The 18,788-nt window shown below is 43.3% G+C and overlaps 1 protein-coding gene across 1 annotated transcript in view; it reads left to right on the forward strand.

Moving 5' to 3' along the window:
• npffr2a (neuropeptide FF receptor 2a) overlaps positions 1 to 17,938 on the forward strand; it is a gene marked incomplete at its 3' end in the record, with an annotated part of 38,717 nt that extends 20,779 nt beyond the window's left edge. Inside the window, exons 3-4 of the mRNA XM_080468259.1 lie at positions 13,826 to 13,925; positions 17,086 to 17,938. Of these exons, the coding sequence (XP_080324385.1) occupies positions 13,826 to 13,925; positions 17,086 to 17,938 (953 nt within the window). The remainder of the gene's footprint in view (positions 1 to 13,825; positions 13,926 to 17,085) is intronic.
• Between the last annotated feature and the right edge of the window lie 850 nt (positions 17,939 to 18,788).

Here is an 18,788-nt window from a genome sequence, read left to right on the forward strand (position 1 = left end):
CAAAATGAACTCGAATGGCGTCTCTCACTTTAACTCTACCTGACGAAGAAACCCGCTCACCTGTCCTCAGGTTCGGACAAATGTGTAATAATTCATTGTAATAATAATTAATTCCCCTCAGCATTGTGAGCATTAGAACGAAGTGAGTAAATGAAAAACATTCTCCTTTCGAGGCGGGCGGCGCCGACTTTACAGAATGAATGATCCACTCTCAGTGTGATAGCTGTCACTTTATGCAGCGAGATAAGAGTTCCTGTTGAACACAGTTTGCTGCGCAATTAATAAAGACAGAGATAGAAATGTTTTGTGGTGCGTTGTCTAGTGAGCGCTGCAGAGAGGCACGGCAGAAGACCTGCAGGTTTCAATTAGAAGGAATCGATTCACATTTTACAGTTTGCCTCCACTTTGGATGTCTCAGGGTAAAGAGTTAAAACGTGAAAAGTGAAAACACAAAACTTTCGTTGCGTTTTGGGCGTCTGTTTACACAACTTTTTGGAAACTACTCCCGAAGTGGAACTTTTTAATAACAAGCCAACTTGGTACTTTTATTTTGACAGTCATCGTAATAACAAGCCAACTTGGTGGTTTTATTGTGACAGTCACTACAATAACAATCCAACTTGGTACTTTTATTTTGACAGTCACTGTAATAACAATCCAACTTGGTACTTTTATTTTGACAGTCACTACAATAACAATCCAACTTGGTAGTTTTATTTTGACAGTCACCGTAATAACAAGCCAACTTGGTGGTTTTATTGTGACATTCACCGTAATAACAATCCAACTTGGTACTTTTATTTTGACAGTCACTACAATAACAATCCAACATAGTAGTTTTATTTTGAAAGTCACCGTAATAACAATCCAACATAGTAGTTTTATTTTGACAGTCACCGTAATAACAAGCCAACTTGGTGGTTTTATTGTGACATTCACCGTTATAACAATCCAACTTGATACTTTTATTTTGACAGTCACTACAATAACAATCCAACATAGTAGTTTTATTTTGACAGTCACTGTAATAACAATCCAACTTGGTACTTTTATTTTGACAGTCACTACAATAACAATCCAAGTTGGTGGTTTTATTTTGACAGTCACTGTGATAACAATCCAACTTGGTACTTTTATTTTGACTGTCACTGTGATAACAATCCAACTTAGTACTTTTATTTTGACAGTCACTGTGATAACAATCCAACTTGGTGGTTTTATTTTGACAGTCACTGTGATAACGATCCAACTTGGTGGTTTTATTTTGACAGTCACTGTGATAACGATCCAACTTGGTGGTTTTATTTTGACAATCACTGTAATAACAATCCAACTTGGTGGTCTGTCCACCTGAACGTTCTCCCAGTGTGAATGTTCACAGCTCATTGTTCTCTGCTGCATGTGTGTGTTTGCTTTCAGTACTAAAACAACCAACAGTGCCAACTAGTGGCCTGGCATGCTCACTACATTTGTTTCACAATGTTGCCGTGTTAACGTCAAACCTTTCTGAAACAAAAACACAAAACGTATGTGTTTTCAGATTAAAGGTTGTCTTGTAAGCGACATTGCTCGGGTACTTACGTGATTACGACTGAGTCATGGAATGTATTTCATCGGGTCCAGAATCTGATCACACCCTTGGAATTCCAGGCGGATCGGAGCATATATAGGTTATGTCGACCCCGCTTCCTGTTCCCACCAGGGGGTGGCGCTATGGCCGAGTCTCAGTAGCGTCATGTGGCTGTCAGCCGGCCTGGACGCCGATGTAACATGTAAAGTCTGAGGCAGACTGGATCATGTCGGGGTTATCTACAGTTCACTTCCTGTTTGATGGCGATTATCAAAGTTTGTGACTTTACCAGGCGGAAGTTTTCAAAAAAAATGTAAAATCTTTTTTATCCTTCATCCCTCGTCTGATCTGCTGCAGGCTTGATCAGGAATATTCTTTGATGCAGTCGATCATTAAAAAAAAAAAGTCCAGCCCTCACTCAGTTTATCTTCATTTTCCCGTTGGACGCGTTTCTGTCCTCCGCCTTCAATCGCTGGTGGAGGAAGTGGAGATTTACTGTGATTTGCAATTTATTCATCACTGCCCTGTTTCACTTTGCAGGAACCCCCCCCCCCCCCCCCCTCCCCCCCCCCCCCCCCCACAGTGGCACAGACACTGAGGGATTCATGTCATTTCAACACGTATTTCACATCTTTTTATCTTTGAAGTCGAAGCACCCGCCTCCATCTTCCTGCTCCCAATGCAAACACCTTCACTCCTCTCCCTTTCCGCCATGTTTATTACTAATATCCTCCAATGTTTAGTGTTGAAATAGTATTTTTACCTGCATGTCACAGACAAACAAACTGGTTTCAGAGATGGAAAGGGATTCTAACTAGATATTTATTGTGTATGTACTGTATTTCTAAATGCTTTTAAATGAGAAAATACGTCAAATTCATGCGAGATTCTTTCTTTTGTTCATTTGTATTCCGAGACAATTGACCACTGTTTGATACTGAATACTGAAGATTAAACTTTTATCTTCATTTTAACCAGAAAACACAATGTAATTATTACTCATTATAATTCATCCTGTCAATCAATCTTTATTTGTGCATTTTTCATACAAGACTGCCGCATGAACTGAAACCCCGACGCCTTCAAAACAATAAAAAAGCAGATAAGAGACATTTAAAAGTGAAAATATGATGTGAATTGTTCGAGCTGGAAGCTAAATTAATTAAATGACACATGTATCAAATAAATACAGGAAGAGAGACAATTAAAATGCTGCCAAACTGACAGATAATATTTCATTAAAACCATAAATCAAGCTGTACAGAATATTAATAATAATTGATGCACATAAAAAGGTCAAAAGAAGGTTGCATGACATAAATAATGTAAATATGAATTAAAAGCTTGATTGAAACGGGTCTTGAAAATGGGATAACGTCTGGATGTCCTCAGGCTTAACGTGGATATTATTAATAATGATATTTAAAAAAAAAAAAAAAAGCCTCGTTTCTGTCCATCACTTGGGATCATTTAAATAAAACCACCACATGAGGACCTGAGAGGTAGAGGAAGACTCGCAAATGAAAAGTAGGGATGCACCGATACTGATACCGATACCAGATGCAAGTATCAAGTATGGAGTCCGATACTGAACGGGTCTTTTAACATCTGCCGAAGCTGAAGGGAGTTGGTCACCAGTTGACAGGGAAACCAGTTAATCTGAAACACCGAACGTTGCTCGTTAGTTTAACTGCGCAGTGCTCTTTAGCATGTAGTATGTAAAGAGTTTCAGGGCTCACACACCAGCGATGCTACATGCTACATGCTAAAGAGTTTCAGGGCTCACACACCAGTGATGCTACATGCTACATGCTAAAGGGTTTCAGACTCACACACCAGCGAAGCTACATGCTACATACTAAAGAGTTTCAGGGCTCACACACCAGCGATGCTACATGCTACATGCTAAAGAGTTTCAGGGCTCACACACCAGTGATGCTACATGCTACATGCTAAAGAGTTTCAGGGCTCACACACCAGCGATGCTACATGCTAAAGAGTTTCAGGCTCACACACCAGCGATGCTACATGCTACATGCTAAAGAGTTTCAGGCTCACACACCAGCGATGCTACATGCTACAGAGTTTCAGGCTCACACACCAGCGATGCTACATGCTACATGCTAAAGAGTTTCAGACTCACACACCAGCGAAGCTACATGCTACATACTAAAGAGTTTCAGGGCTCACACACCAGCGATGCTACATGCTACATGCTAAAGAGTTTCAGGGCTCACACACCAGTGATGCTACATGCTACATGCTAAAGAGTTTCAGGGCTCACACACCAGCGATGCTACATGCTAAAGAGTTTCAGGCTCACACACCAGCGATGCTACATGCTACATGCTAAAGAGTTTCAGGCTCACACACCAGCGATGCTACATGCTACAGAGTTTCAGGCTCACACACCAGCGATGCTACATGCTACATGCTAAAGAGTTTCAGACTCACACACCAGCGAAGCTACATGCTACATACTAAAGAGTTTCAGGGCTCACACACCAGCGATGCTACATGCTACATGCTAAAGAGTTTCAGGGCTCACACACCAGTGATGCTACATGCTACATGCTAAAGAGTTTCAGGGCTCACACACCAGCGATGCTACATGCTAAAGAGTTTCAGGCTCACACACCAGCGATGCTACATGCTACATGCTAAAGAGTTTCAGGCTCACACACCAGCGATGCTACATGCTACAGAGTTTCAGGCTCACACACCAGCGAAGCTACATGCTACATACTAAAGAGTTTCAGGGCTCACACACCAGCGATGCTACATGCTACATGCTAAAGAGTTTCAGGGCTCACACACCAGTGATGCTACATGCTACATGCTAAAGAGTTTCAGGGCTCACACACCAGCGATGCTACATGCTAAAGAGTTTCAGGCTCACACACCAGCGATGCTACATGCTACATGCTAAAGAGTTTCAGGCTCACACACCAGCGATGCTACATGCTACAGAGTTTCAGGCTCACACACCAGCGATGCTACATGCTACATGCTAAAGAGTTTCAGACTCACACACCAGCGAAGCTACATGCTACATACTAAAGAGTTTCAGGGCTCACACACCAGCGATGCTACATGCTACATGCTAAAGAGTTTCAGGGCTCACACACCAGCGATGCTACATGCTAAAGAGTTTCAGGCTCACACACCAGCGATGCTACATGCTACATGCTAAAGAGTTTCAGGCTCACACACCAGCGATGCTACATGCTACAGAGTTTCAGGCTCACACACCAGCGATGCTACATGCTACATGCTAAAGAGTTTCAGGGCTTACACACCAGTGATGCTACATGCTACATGCTAAAGAGTTTCAGGGCTCACACACCAGCGAAGCTACATGCTACATGCTAAAGAGGTTCAGGCTCACACACCAGTGATGCTACATGCTAAAGAGTTTCAGGCTCACACACCAGCGATGCTACATGCTAAAGAGTTTCAGGCTCACACACCAGCGATGCTACATGCTAAAGAGTTTCAGGCTCACACACCAGCGATGCTACATGCTACAGAGTTTCAGGCTCACACACTAGCGATGCTACGTGCTAAACATGACGGATTGAACAAACAGCAAAACACATCTGCAGTAAAACCTCCACAAATATTAATATTTTAATTACTTTTATTTTTATTTATAAATTATTATTTTCAAATCCCCAAACTTTGTTTCATTTGTCTTAAAATGTGAGTTGCATTCATCACCTTTGAACTAAATTCGCCTCATTTTAACTCATTCCATCCAAACTTATAAGTCAAAAAACTTTTAAAAATCAGGCTTTTATTTGCTGTGAGGTACTTTAACCCGGGGACTGTTCAGCTCTCTGGCACGGCGCTCGGTTCAATCTCAACGTGTTCATGTTCGTCTGAAAGGTGCTTTTATTCCCGGCGGGAGTTCGGCGGGGGTGAGACCGGCCGACGGTCACGGCCGAGGCGAGACCGCTGCTAGCTTGCGTTGGGTCGCGTCACGTGTCAGAGCCCGTCGGAGCAGAAACCGTCAAACAAATGGAGTAGGCCATTTTTGTTTTCCTGCGTCTGCGTCTGAGCCGTCTGGAGATCTTCTGCATCACCGGCAGGATTATTGAAAAGATTTGATTTGGAGGCTGGAAATGATGATCCTCTGCAGGGTTTAGTACCAGACCGTGAACTGTGACTCTGCAAGCAGGACAAACAAGACGCTGTCCTCTCTTCCAGGGAAATTCACCCAGAGACAATCAGGACAAAGATGGTGTCATGACTCCCTGTCCATTCTCTCCTGGGACTTGGTGCTTTTATTTTGACAGTCACTGTAATAACAATCCAACCTGGTGGTGTGTCCACTAGAACGTCTGTGTTCTCCCAGTGTTCATGTTTAGACTATTGGTGTGTGTGTGTGTGTCCGTGTGTGTGCGTGTGTGTGGTTTCATTACTAAACAACCAAACGCGCCCACTAGTGGCCCCACATGGTAACTACATCGTTTTCAGTCTTTCTGTCATTTCCTTTAACTCCCCGCAGACGGACGCCACCGTCGACTCTAAAGTGTGATACAACATCTCACGTCAATACTCAACAATAAAGACAATTTGATTCAATGGAAATATAAATTAATTAATTACACTTTGACATAATCAAAATAGTGAGAAACCATCAAGTGTCAACACAAGAAAGACAAAAACTGTTAAACGGTTTCATTTATTTAATTACAAACAATAATCATCATCATCATCATCATCATCATCATCATCATCATCATCATCATTTACCACATATACATTTTAATCAGAACAGTAAACCATTAAAGAATATTTTGATTTATTTAAGTTTTTAATAGCATAACTGGCTAATAAACTATTCATGATCACTGGAGATTAATTGATCTATGAATATTTAAAAAAAACTTGTTAAAAGATTTGTTATAGTATACTATATTATATGTAATATGTAACGTCACAATATTTTGAAGAATCGGTTACATTTTACATCCCTGTACTATAAATGGTTTTCCATATTATTAGTTATATTTACATTGGTTTGATGTAAACAGCAGTATAGTTTCTTGGGTGCTATAAAATTACAATAAATATAAATTTTTAGTAAAACTGGTGAAATTTACAGTTTTATTAAAGGATGACACAATTCTCTCTTGAGTGGGCCGGAGCAGTAAAATAGTGCCTTTAAATTAAAAAAGTGTCTTTGTTGTGTTGCAGAGTATACTCGATGAAGATTTTTATTTAAAAAACAACAAAAAAACAACAAAGAATTACCACTGAAAATGACTTCAACCTCACCATAAAATCTAATTTATTTAAACCTTCTCGTGCAAAAACACGGTGAAATGTCCAGAAAACGTTCTGGGTGTTTTATACAAACTCCCCCGTGGCAGCATGGCTTTGAGGATAAAACCCGTTTGCTCATTTTTCATGGCAGCATTCATTGTGTCGCTCCGATCCGGTCAAACCACCGGCTGGTTCTTGCTGGCTGGTTCAGGCCGCGTGTTTAGTTTTGGTGAATCGGTGAGGCTGAATTCTCAGAAGTGAGGAAAGAACAAGCAGTTGGATGATATTCAACAGATTTTTTTAATCCACAGGGGGGGACAGGCTGCCCTCATCAGCATGTCGCTCCTCGAGTCGGGGGTGACAGAAAATGGTGGGGAAAAAAAAGAAAATGTCCCATGTCGGACTGCAGCAGTGGGAACCGGGAGCCTGAAATTCTCGGCGTCACCGATGTGACAGGCGGTTGTGTGCCGGGCTGCGACGCAGACGTGGATCATCGGTCGGGCCTGGGAGGCTTTGCGTGGACGGACATATGCTGTGTGGTGTTCTCCGGTGGGAGAGTGATTCACTGACAGGTCACTCGGTGGGTCTCCACTGACAGCGTGTCTGCCTCACTATTCACTGGGAGCAGATGGGCCCCCGCTTTTAAAGGGACAGTTCGCGCTCTGTGAAAGCGGGCTTGATGAGCTTATGGAGGACTTATCGTTTAGCGGCGGGCAGCTGTGTTTTCAGCGAGGATGTGAGCCAACCAGTGTGTGTGTGTGTGTGTGGAAAATGATTGTGGAGCGAGGCCCGGGCGATATAGACATTTCTTTTGATTAATTGGAGTTTTTGGTTGCGGACAATTAAAAATAAGAAGTTAGCTTCTCTTGCTACAGCGCACTTTTTGTCCCCACAAGCTTCCGTAGCTTCTGTGGCTTCTGTAGCTCCGTAGCTTCTGTAGCTCCATAGCTTCTGTAGCTCCATAGCTTCCATAGCTTCTGTAGCGCCGGAGCTCCCTAGCTTCCGTAGCTTCATAGCTCCATAGCTTCCGTAGCTTCCGTAGCTTCCGTAGCTCCCTAGCTTCCGTAGCTTCTGTAGCGCCGGATCTCCCTAGCTTCCGTAGCTCCATAGCTTCCGTAGCTTCCGTAGCTCCCTAGCTTCCGTAGCTTCGTAGCTTCTGTAGCGCCGGAGCTCCATAGCTTCCGGAGCTTTTGTTGCTTCGTAGCTCCATAGCTTCCGTAGCTTCAGTAGCTTCTGTAGCTTCCGTAGCTTCGTAGCTTCTGTAGCTTCTGTAGCGCCGGAGCTCCATAGCTTCCGTAGCTTTTGTTGCTTCCGTAGCTTCGTAGCTCCATAGCTTCGTAGCTCCGTAGCTTCAGTAGCTTTTGTAGCTTCCGTAGCTTCTGTAGCGCCGGAGCTCCATAGCTTCCGTAGCTTTTATTGCTTCGTAGCTCCCTAGCTTCCGTAGCTTCGTAGCTTCTGTAGCTTCCGTAGCTCCATAGCTTCCGTAGCTTCTCTAGCTTACAAAATAATAGCTGGCACTGTGATTCCAGGAGGTAAATGGGGGTTCATTTTGTTAAGTTAAATGTCTTAAACCAAGTTGATTTTATTTCATCGGTGTCATTTGCATTTTTGTTTTCTTCTACATGTAGGGGGAAAAAATGTTAATAAATCATAAGTCAAATCGTTTGCAAGAAAATCTAAAAAAGATATTTTTCAGCCATATCGCCCAGCCCTAGTGGAAGCAACATGAATGTGATTGGTTTCCACAAAGAGTCCACCAAGTCCGTTTAGTCTGGAAATGCAAACTTAAAGAAAAAAAGGGAGATTTCATGACTACAATTTAAAACAAGCGTAAGTTGAGCGCTTATCTCCTTTGATTTCCCCCATGAGGTTTCTCTCCCATCCGCTTTGTATGGGACTTTTTTATTTTTTATTTTTGGGGTGTTTATTCAGAAACGGTTAAAGTTGGTAAAATACATATACACGCACGCACACACACACACACACACACACACACACACACACACACACACACACACACACACACACACACACACACACACACACACACACACACACACACACACACACACACACACATACAGACACGCAGACAAAAACATAACATTCCCCTCAACTTTTGTTGGCGAAGGTTTTAAAACATGCAAATATGATCACTTCATCACATTTCCACCAAATAGGTAGAAAAGTGTCTCCCGTACATGGATGTTGCCGTAACTGCCGGCTGGAGGAATTTTCTAATGAGAAAAAAAAAGGGTGACTCATGTTAGAAACAAGCATGCGAACATTCATTCTGAGACGAATTGGATGGATGGATGGTGCACCAGGCTCTATAGGATATGTATAATACTTGTATTTTCTTGAAACAAATGGTATTATGCAAATGATGTATCCTACACATTTAGAAGGCTTTACAGTGCAAATAGAATGGTATATGTAGGCCAGCCGTGTGGTTCGTTTGTACAGTATATCAAAAAGTCATTTGATGCAGCGCGGCAGCTAATGTGAGCGAGAAAACCTGAGCTGGAGGGAGAATGCAATATTTCTTTCTTTTTTTTTTTTTTTGATGTTCCTGAATAATAAACAACCACATTTTATTTGTTGGAGGGAAAAAAAGCAAACATCCGTCTTGTGGCCAAAGTCAATATAACCGGGGAAAGGAAACAGTATATGCAGTGCTTCAGTTGTATGAATGGATAAATACAGTCCAGGTCAAAACCACAATCTCCTCTGGCTGCGACGTGTCGTCCAGACAAAACAGCCTCCAGGTCGGATTCAAACCAACGTTTTCATTATTAAAATGCAACCGATTGAGTCAGTGTGATAAAATGACTCTCCTATCTTTCTTTATCAGCCATTTCTTAAATCTACACATTAATAAAGAATTAAGTCTCTTTTGCATTAAGATTAACACACAAACATTATGAGATGGAAGAGCTGAATCTGTAGTGTGTGTTATTTTACATCTCTCTCTCTCTCTCTCTCTCTCTCTCTCTCTCTCTCTCTCTCTCTCTCTCTCTCTCTCTCTCTCTCTCTCTCTCTCTCTCTCGCTAACATGCAATCCTTCCTGTAAACCAGACGAATACATTTTTGGAAAGCCCATGCCAGTACACACCCTGCGTTTATTCCTCCTGGCGTTTCATGAACATTGTGCCGCCGCGGTGCCGGAACTCATCCTGCTTCCATACGGAGCCGCCACGCTCTGCAAACCGGCTGCTGCTTCCAGCCTGTCGGCGATGTGATGTGAATATGTGCGCCTCTGCCTGCACACGCCTCGCAGTCTTACCTTTTTTACCAGGAGGAGAGGGTAAGGCCAGAGGAGTTTTGTGAAAACTTCCCCGTCGTCCACCGTCAGAACCAAGCCTCGGAGTCGCTCTGCAGACCAGATGAAATTTTGATTTATCTGAAGCAGCCTTGCACCCATATAGTATGTTGGGTTTTTTTCTCTGCTGCTGCTGCTGGAATAGAGGAGATGGTTCCGGCACTGCACATAAATAAACACACCAACCCAGGGGAGCTGTTTTTTTAAATCCCTTTTCTCGCTTCTACCCGAGTTCAGATTCATTAAAAATGTTCCGGGGCTGTAGTGAGATCAAGAAGCAGAATCAAGAAACGCGACACACCGGCGAGTAAAAATACTAAAATCTGGGTTCTTTCACAAGCTCAAGGTTAAGGAATAAAAACTCAATACTATATACAATACTAAGTCATAATAGAGGATCACATATATATTAGAGTCTAAACAACAAGTCTTCTAGAGTATATGGAGGCCATTTATTCAATATATTAAAGCTCTGGATCCAACAGAGCAACCCCACTGGGATAAAGACCCCCCGAATAACAACACTTTGTTGTATTTTTTATTTCTTAAATTTAAAATATGACGGTTGAATTGTGCTGAGCAAAGACAAAAAATCAACAAAAACACTTAAAAACCAGTTTCCACCTGCTGCGTTCTTCCAAACGCCGCGTGCTTTATCGCAGGATTCTTCCTAAATATTCCAACAGTCGGAGCAGAGGAGGAGATAAACCTTCTGTTATTGTCAGATTTGCTTGCTGAAGCGTTAAAAGACGCCTCCGGGGCCACGGACACACGAGTTTACAGGCTTTCATGAGAGCTGCTTCAGGAGGGAAGTGAACATGTGAGATAACGCCAGTTTCTCGCCCAGTTTCAGCCCAAAAACCTCCTTTTTTTGTTTCCTAACCTGAAACGTTGTTGGAGTGTCCGACTGTTCAGCAGCGGCTCGGGTCGCAGCTGTCGGGCCGAGGCAGCAGGGCGATTATTCTGAGAATGACTCGGGGAGACACCTGCACCGTCAGCATTTATTCTGCGTGGCTGATTAGGTCCTGGTGAGAAAGGGATTTTTTTTACTTTGGCCAATGAGAGTTGTGGTGAAGGTTGTTTATGTCTGCGTGTATTTATTTATTTAATGCTTCGGACGTGTGTATGTATTTTACCAACTTTTCATAAAACCTATAAACTCCAATTGCATGAAGTTTTCAGGGATGATTTGTCATCGACCAACGGTGGTCCCATTACATTCTGAGAGCGTTTGGGTCAAAGGTCAAGGTCTAGATCACAAATAGGTCAAAACAGTATTGTTGTCATAACACGGTCAGTTTAAATCTGATTGACGTCAAACCAATACCAGAATGTTCAGTTTTCAATCCCCTATCCTCTGAGAGGATTCCCAAATCAGAGCAATAGTGGCCTGGATCATTCGTGATCCAGAAACAATGTGGGTCTCTATGGAGGAGGAGGAGTCAATGCCGGGATTAGCTCTCTCCAGTCTCCCATTTATTGGTCTAGAGACACAGGAGAAAATGAAGATGGAAAACTTATGGGTTAAACATCCTCTAAAAGTCTGGAACCAGGTACAAAAACAATGGAGAGGAGCGCTGGCCCTCTGGGAGCCATGCCCTGAAGTAGGACTGTTGAGTTGGAGATGGATCTCCAGCAGTCAGGGGCTTCGATAGGTAGGCGGAGATTAAGCTGGTCACTGGAAACCAGCTGTTTGAGGGAAATGGAGTGAAAACTTTTGCCCAATTAAGAAACAACTTTAATCTCCCCTTAAGGGACCATTACTGTTCTTTAAAAATAAGAGATTATTTAAGAAAACAACTGGGATCAGCTGAGAAGAGGACCAACAAACATAGAAAAACATTTGACTCATCTGATTGAAAACGACGATGTAATGAAAAAACAAGTGTCTTCAACATATAAAACAACAATGGGAACTGGAACTGAATGTGCCATTGGATGATGTTGGGTCTGGTTGTCATAAAGGGGGCGGAGTCTAATCTGGAAGGAGTTTGACTGGAAGACTAAAATCCCATTCTTCAGGACTCCACTAGAGTCTCTCCATTCTGGGAGCGGGAGCAGAATAAGTGCTGGAGAAACTGTGGCTGATCAAACACAGATTTTGGGACTGTCCCATGGTATAAGACTTTTGGACTGAAGTTGAAGGACGAGGAGAAAAGCTGCTTCAAGTGAACCTTTCCCGGGACCCTTTAAGGTTTTTACTGGACAAATTCCCGGATGATCTGTCCCACGATCGGACGTTTCTGCTGCGTCTCCTGATAATGGCTGCAAGAGAAATGACAACTTATTGGTTGAAACCTGAAGCAGCTGCGGTCTCAGTGGAAACAGAACGTCGGACAGGTATACCCAATGGAAGAACCGACGGCACAACTCCAGCTGAAGACTCACTTCTTTAAAGAAGATGGGCTCCAGTTTTAAGCCTTCTTGGATAGGCGACTTCCCGTGGGCTCACCACCCGCAGGAAGGTTCTTAATGGCTGCAGTGTGACCTGGGTGACGGTGCACAGACTGACACCCCCACCACCCGGAAACGGATAAGCTGGGGAAGATGGAGGGGTGGAGGGGTGGAGGGGTTGAAAGGTGACTTATGCCTCTATTAATTTTGTATTTTGAAGTCAAATCAAAAATCAAATCAAGATATAAAAAAATGGTCTGGTCAAAATACCAGAAGGAGGAAATGGGTACTTGATTACTACTGGGTGTTACAAAGTGATGTATACTTTAAAGGTCAGATCTAGCTAATGAAGTATATTGTTGTTATTACTATTATACTATTGCAGTTGTTATTATTGTTATTATTGTTATTGGTATCATTATTATTATCATTATGGTTGTTATTATTGTAAGAGGATATAACATGTAATTCAGTTAACAAGAAATAACTAAGTGATTATATTGTATTAGTAATATCTTACATTATCTAATAGACTATATGTCTTGGCTGTTTTTGTTGTTGTTGTTTTATTTTCTGTTTTATTTTAACAGTGTTATTGTAGCAGCCACATTGTCATTATTATTTAAGTTTATGAACAGGGGTGGGAGTTAATAAGCTTGTCTTCTTCCCACTCCTTTTTGAGCTAGAGTGTTGATATTATTTTTTATTTTATTGTATTTTTTTCTGGCTTTTATGCCTGTGTTGTGTAGCTCGAAATAAATTTGGAAATGAAATGAATGAAAAGTGTGTCTGTGCCTTTTTTTCCCCCACATTGTTATTGCAACCATATATATCTGTTATTGAGAGCTTGGGTCGAATCTCAGGACTATTGGTATTGTTTGTATTTACGTTGACTGTTAAATAAGAAAGAAAGAAAATAGGGAAGAGAGAAGTGAAAACTATTACAAATCCCTGATTCTAACTTCTTAAATCTTCAGCAGCCGTCTCGGTTTAGCCTCGGCACCCGAAGGACAAGTTGAGAAAAATCTTTTTACATCATTTCGCAGATGGAAGTTATTTTTCTTCTTCTTCATCCAGATGGATCGAGGAGCCTTCAGGATTACTTTCAGGAACGTTTGGGGGGGGGAGGAAAACATTTTTTAAACTGACTTTGAACAATATTAATACGTCGACCGTTAAATAGCGTTTGACTTTGTTCCCCCGACAGTCTGGAGCTCAGTGTGCAGCTTCCTTCCTGAATGAGCTGATGGCGTCTCTCCTGTCAACAGGGTGGCCGTTCGGAAGCCTGGTCTGCAAAATGAGCGGCATGGTTCAGGGGATCTCCGTGTCGGCGTCCGTCTTCACGCTGGTCGCCATCGCCGTCGACAGGTACTGTGACTGTGTCTCACCCCGACTCTCTCAAAGCAGGTGAACCGCTCCGTCAACAGGAAGGCAATCTGCAGTTCCCAGGTGTCTTTCGGTGTGACGGGCGCTTCAAGCACTTTATGTGCTAATAAAAACACCCGGAGAGCAGAAGCTCCGAGAGACGACGTAGAGTCCTCCGAATGTCTCAACCTATGGCGTTTTGTCTTCGTCTCTGTGACTGACAGAGCGTCGAAGAGAAGCCTCTTTAGGAGTAGATGTGAATGGGACTTCGTTTTGCTGACACCCTAACCCGAGGCTGAGCAGCCAAACGGTTCAAAAACAATGTTGTTTTCTTTTCTTTTCCACATCTGCCTTTACAGGAAGTCATTTCCTCCTTTGGTGTTTCAAATGAAGCCAATCTCCGTGAAATATTGATGTGCTGCTGACCAACTGAGTCGACATCCTTGCCAGAAATTCTGTCGTTATTTTGAGACCATGACTTAATAAACCACTTATTAAACCACGGGGGCCTCACAGGAGGCAAATCATAAAGACGCACACACATCAAGAGGAAGTGAGGACGTGTGAAATGGGACTGGAGGGCGACAGCAACTCCTCAAGCAGTGAAAAGAAATGACAGCGCCGAAACACAGTGTTCCGAACTCCGCCGCTGTCAGAAGTGACCGGGAGACGTCCGTCTCCGTGGAGACGACGGGTGGAGGCTGAAATGTCAAATCATCTGTCGGACGTGTCATCAGATTTGTGACGTGAGCGGGTCAGGAAACATGCGAACACAATGTTCTTACACAAACGTAGGACCGGATCACATAGTACTCTTAACGTACCCTTTCACCCTCCAACTGAGAAATCGAATCATATATTACACCCCCATCTCCACTCCGTCATAGAACTCAGGAATTTGAGTTTGAAGTTTTCCAGGGTTTTCAAACTAAAATAAATCGCTGTTACCTGATATGTACTAGGTCTTGGTAAATAGGTCTAAAGACCAAGTTCTAAGTTCATTTGATCTCCTTTACTTTTACAATGAATCAGGTTGAAGAAATGAGTTTTTAATGAAAGTATTTAAAATTTCACCTTCCAATTCCAACTTCTGTCATGATTTATGACACTTAACTATGATATACTATACTGCATTGCAGTACACTATAGTATAGTATATACCATGCTCTACTGTATTGAAGTATGCTCTAAACTGCACTGTACTGCATTATATTGTAATACGCCTTAGTATGTACTATTGTGCACTGTACTGCAATACACCATAGTATAATATAGTATACCATGACATAGTATGCTGTATTATGCTATATTGTACTGCACTGTGCCGTAATACATTATAATATTTCATAGTTTAGTACATACTAGAATGCACTGTACTGTAATGCAGTATAGAATGCTATACTATACTATACTGCACTGTACTGCGCCATACTGTAATATAGTATAGTATAGTGTTTAAAGGCTCCATAGCTCAAAGCTGAAAGGAAAACAGCTTCACATTCTGCTGCAAACATCCACATTGATACCAAAGACGTAACCAATTCCAAAAGAAGAATTTATCAGCAGTTGTGTTCTTACACGTTTCCATATTTCTGTAATGCAGAAGTCAACAAGTTTAAAAAAAAAAAAAAAAAGAAAATGTTACAGAGAGAAGGGAGTACTGGATAATGTCCAAAAACCTTTTGAAGAGGTGAACTTTCAAATTGGCAGGCAGAGGAGTATTTGTGTGTTTATTTACAGCTAGTTGTTTTTAATGTCCCACAGATAAAAGCAAAGGGGAGGAACGACTTCAGAAAGAGGCAGGATTGGCCTCACAAAGCAGCCGGGCGGATGCCGGCTGCAGCCTGACGCCGCCGCCGCCGCCGCCGCCGCACATTCAGACAAATAAACCTTCTGACGGCGCCGAGACGAGGCGACGCACCCGTCAAATCTGATTCCGAATGAGCAAAATACAGACTCCCCTTGTTGATGTGTTCTTGAATCGTGTCGGGGTTAAATGCAGACATTAGTCCCAAGTGAAGACTGAAAAAATAAAACTGACATGAAAATGAGGGGAAAAGAAGTGCAGCAGTTGAATTAAGAAGTGGACGTGGATCAGGAAGGTTCATCTGGCTCATCGGACCGCCGGACTGTCACTCACCTTTTTAACAATATCATGACTTTACTGAGAAAACCAAGCAACTTGTTGTAATCATCCAGTAAATGTAAATATTCTGACTTTAAAGTTGGAAAAAAAAAACAGAGCAGAAACTTCTCAATAGCGTCAATAAGCAATTTAGATTTGAATTGTTTTGTAGTAATCCCCGCGCTGTTCGTTCCTTCTCTAGAACCACCAAGTCCCAGGAGAACATGGACCGGGAGTCAGGAGACTTTGTTCTGATTGGCTCGTCTGAGCATGTGCAGAGGAACTACTTCTGTGCAGTAGCAGTCCGAGCGTCTCCAGAAAGTTTTGTTTTCGGTAGTAATCGTGAAAATGTTCCACCTTTTTAGTCGTTTTGAAAAAGTTGCGTTTTTGCTTGTGAAGTCGTGTGAACGAGCCCTAAAACCGGCTCGGATATTCAATAACGTCTCGTCAGCTCCACTCGTTAAAATTCCACTTGTACAGATTCAGTTGTACGTCACGATAACAAATATCCAACATTTATCCTGGAAAGTACTTCTCCGTATCAAAGTATGTTCTACTTTAAAAAAAAAAACATCCAGCAGGTGAATCTCAGCCTCTTTCCTCTGGACGGAGGTTTTCAGTCCAAAGCTGCAGGACAAAATGTCCCAAAAATAATTTTTATTTATTTTATTTCTTAGCTCTCTTTAATATTGTGACTCTATCACTGTGTGTTCTCATCCTGGTTCTCATGTGGGAGACCGCTCTTATCTCCCCAAGGTTTTCATTGTTTGTTTATTTGGTGAACGGCGGAACACCGAGCACTCGTCTTGTTGGTCTTGTTTTTCTTTGTCGCTCGACTACGCTCCTGCCTGTCTGGTTCATTGTGGGTTTTTTTGTTTGTTTGTTTGTTTGTTTGTTTGTTATGGCGTGACGAAGGCAGTCGCAAATCTGCAAATCAAATCTCCCCCCCGGGTACGAATCAACTAGCCTTGAACGTCGTCTGTCCTGCTGGACTGTTTAGGTCTCCTCACGTGTTGCTATGTCTCTTGTCGTTTGCAGGTTCCGGTGCATCGTCTACCCGTTCAAGCAAAAGCTGACCATCTCCACGGCCACCTTGATCATCGTGGTCATCTGGGTTCTGGCCGTGTCCATCATGTGTCCCTCCGGCGTGATGCTGCAAGTCACCAAGGAGCAAAGCATCCGCGTCCTGCTGGGCTACGACAACAAAACCAGCCCGTTCTACTGGTGCAGGGAGAACTGGCCCAACCAGGAGATGAGGAAGATCTACACCACCGTCCTCTTCGCCAACATCTACCTTGCGCCGCTCTCCCTCATCGTCATCATGTACGCCCGCATCGGCATCACGCTTTTCAAGACGGCGGTGCCGACCGGGGGGAAGCCGGGCCACGACAGCCGCCACACCGTGTCCAAGAAGAAACAGCGGGTCATCAAGATGCTCCTCATCGTGGCGCTGCTCTTCATCCTCTCCTGGCTGCCGCTCTGGACGCTCATGATGCTGAGCGACTACGCCAGCCTGACGGAGCAGCAGTACCGGATCATCAACATCTACGTCTACCCCTTCGCCCACTGGCTGGCCTTCTTCAACAGCAGCGTCAACCCCATCATCTACGGCTTCTTCAACGAGAACTTCCGCCGGGGCTTCCAGGCCGTCTTCAAGTTCAGCCTGTGTGCGGCGGACGGCCAGCGGAGGAAAACGTACTCGCACAGACTGCAGGGCAACTCCGTGCTCCCCGCCAACAACGTGCAGACCTCCCTGGAACCCATCTCCCTCAACAGCCTGGACAAGACCACGTCCCGGCGGCAGAACCAGGTGGCGGAGCACGACCTGGTCATGGAGGACCTGGAGAAGGGATCCTGCAGTAGCGGCGGCGTGACCGCCGTGTCTATTTGAACACATGCATGGACACACTCATTAAAGGTGGTGAGGAATTTGTTTTCACACTTTAAGTCATCCACTGTGCCTCAGGAAACTGCCAGGCTTACTTAGAGTACTTTAGTTTCTTCAAAGCATTTCTCTCAACATCGACGAAGCCCTCACGGTGAAGCTCTTCGCTCTGACTCGGCGAGCGACGGAACAATGTTTCTGCCAGAAATATTTTAATGACCAACTTTTTGCCTTGAAAGTACAACATGTGTTTTTCTTAATTTGGAAGTGAAAATTACTTTAAAAATATCCCAGAGGTTTCCAGTCTTGTACTATTAGTTTCCGCCACAAGGTGGTGTGGTGAGTCACGTCCACGTCTGGCCTCGCATCAATGGCTGATTTCAGTGTGAATCCAACGACGACCGAAGCTCGCAGGAACGTGACAAAAGTTGAAGAGCGGCTACAAGCAGTGCGATTTTTAAAATCTCAATTAAAAAGAAAGTGTCCACAGCGAGCGACACCGTGCGACATAAATCTATGTAACTTTGACCACAGGAAGTTTTCTAGTGTTTCCATGATGAAAACAAGCCGACGACGTACAAGAGTCGACGTGATTTTGTGAGAATAAAATTATTCAGTTTTATAGCAGGGTGTCTTTGGTCGCCATGACAACAGCAGCCGTCCCTGAACCGTCTCACAGAGACGTAGGACCAAATGATTTAGAGCCGAAGACCAAAGATACCGTTGTCTGTCCTCCGGGACGAAATCGCACAGCGTGTAGCGGCCTTAAGAGCGAGAGCGAGAGCGAGGACGGGCCGGATGGATCAGTAACTCACCAAGATGCACAAACACAACATCGACCCAGATTAAACATCAC

The sequence above is a fragment of the Lipophrys pholis genome (genome assembly GCF_963383615.2).
Source record: "Lipophrys pholis genome assembly, chromosome: 7".
In the NCBI taxonomy this organism is placed as follows: domain Eukaryota; kingdom Metazoa; phylum Chordata; class Actinopteri; order Blenniiformes; family Blenniidae; genus Lipophrys; species Lipophrys pholis.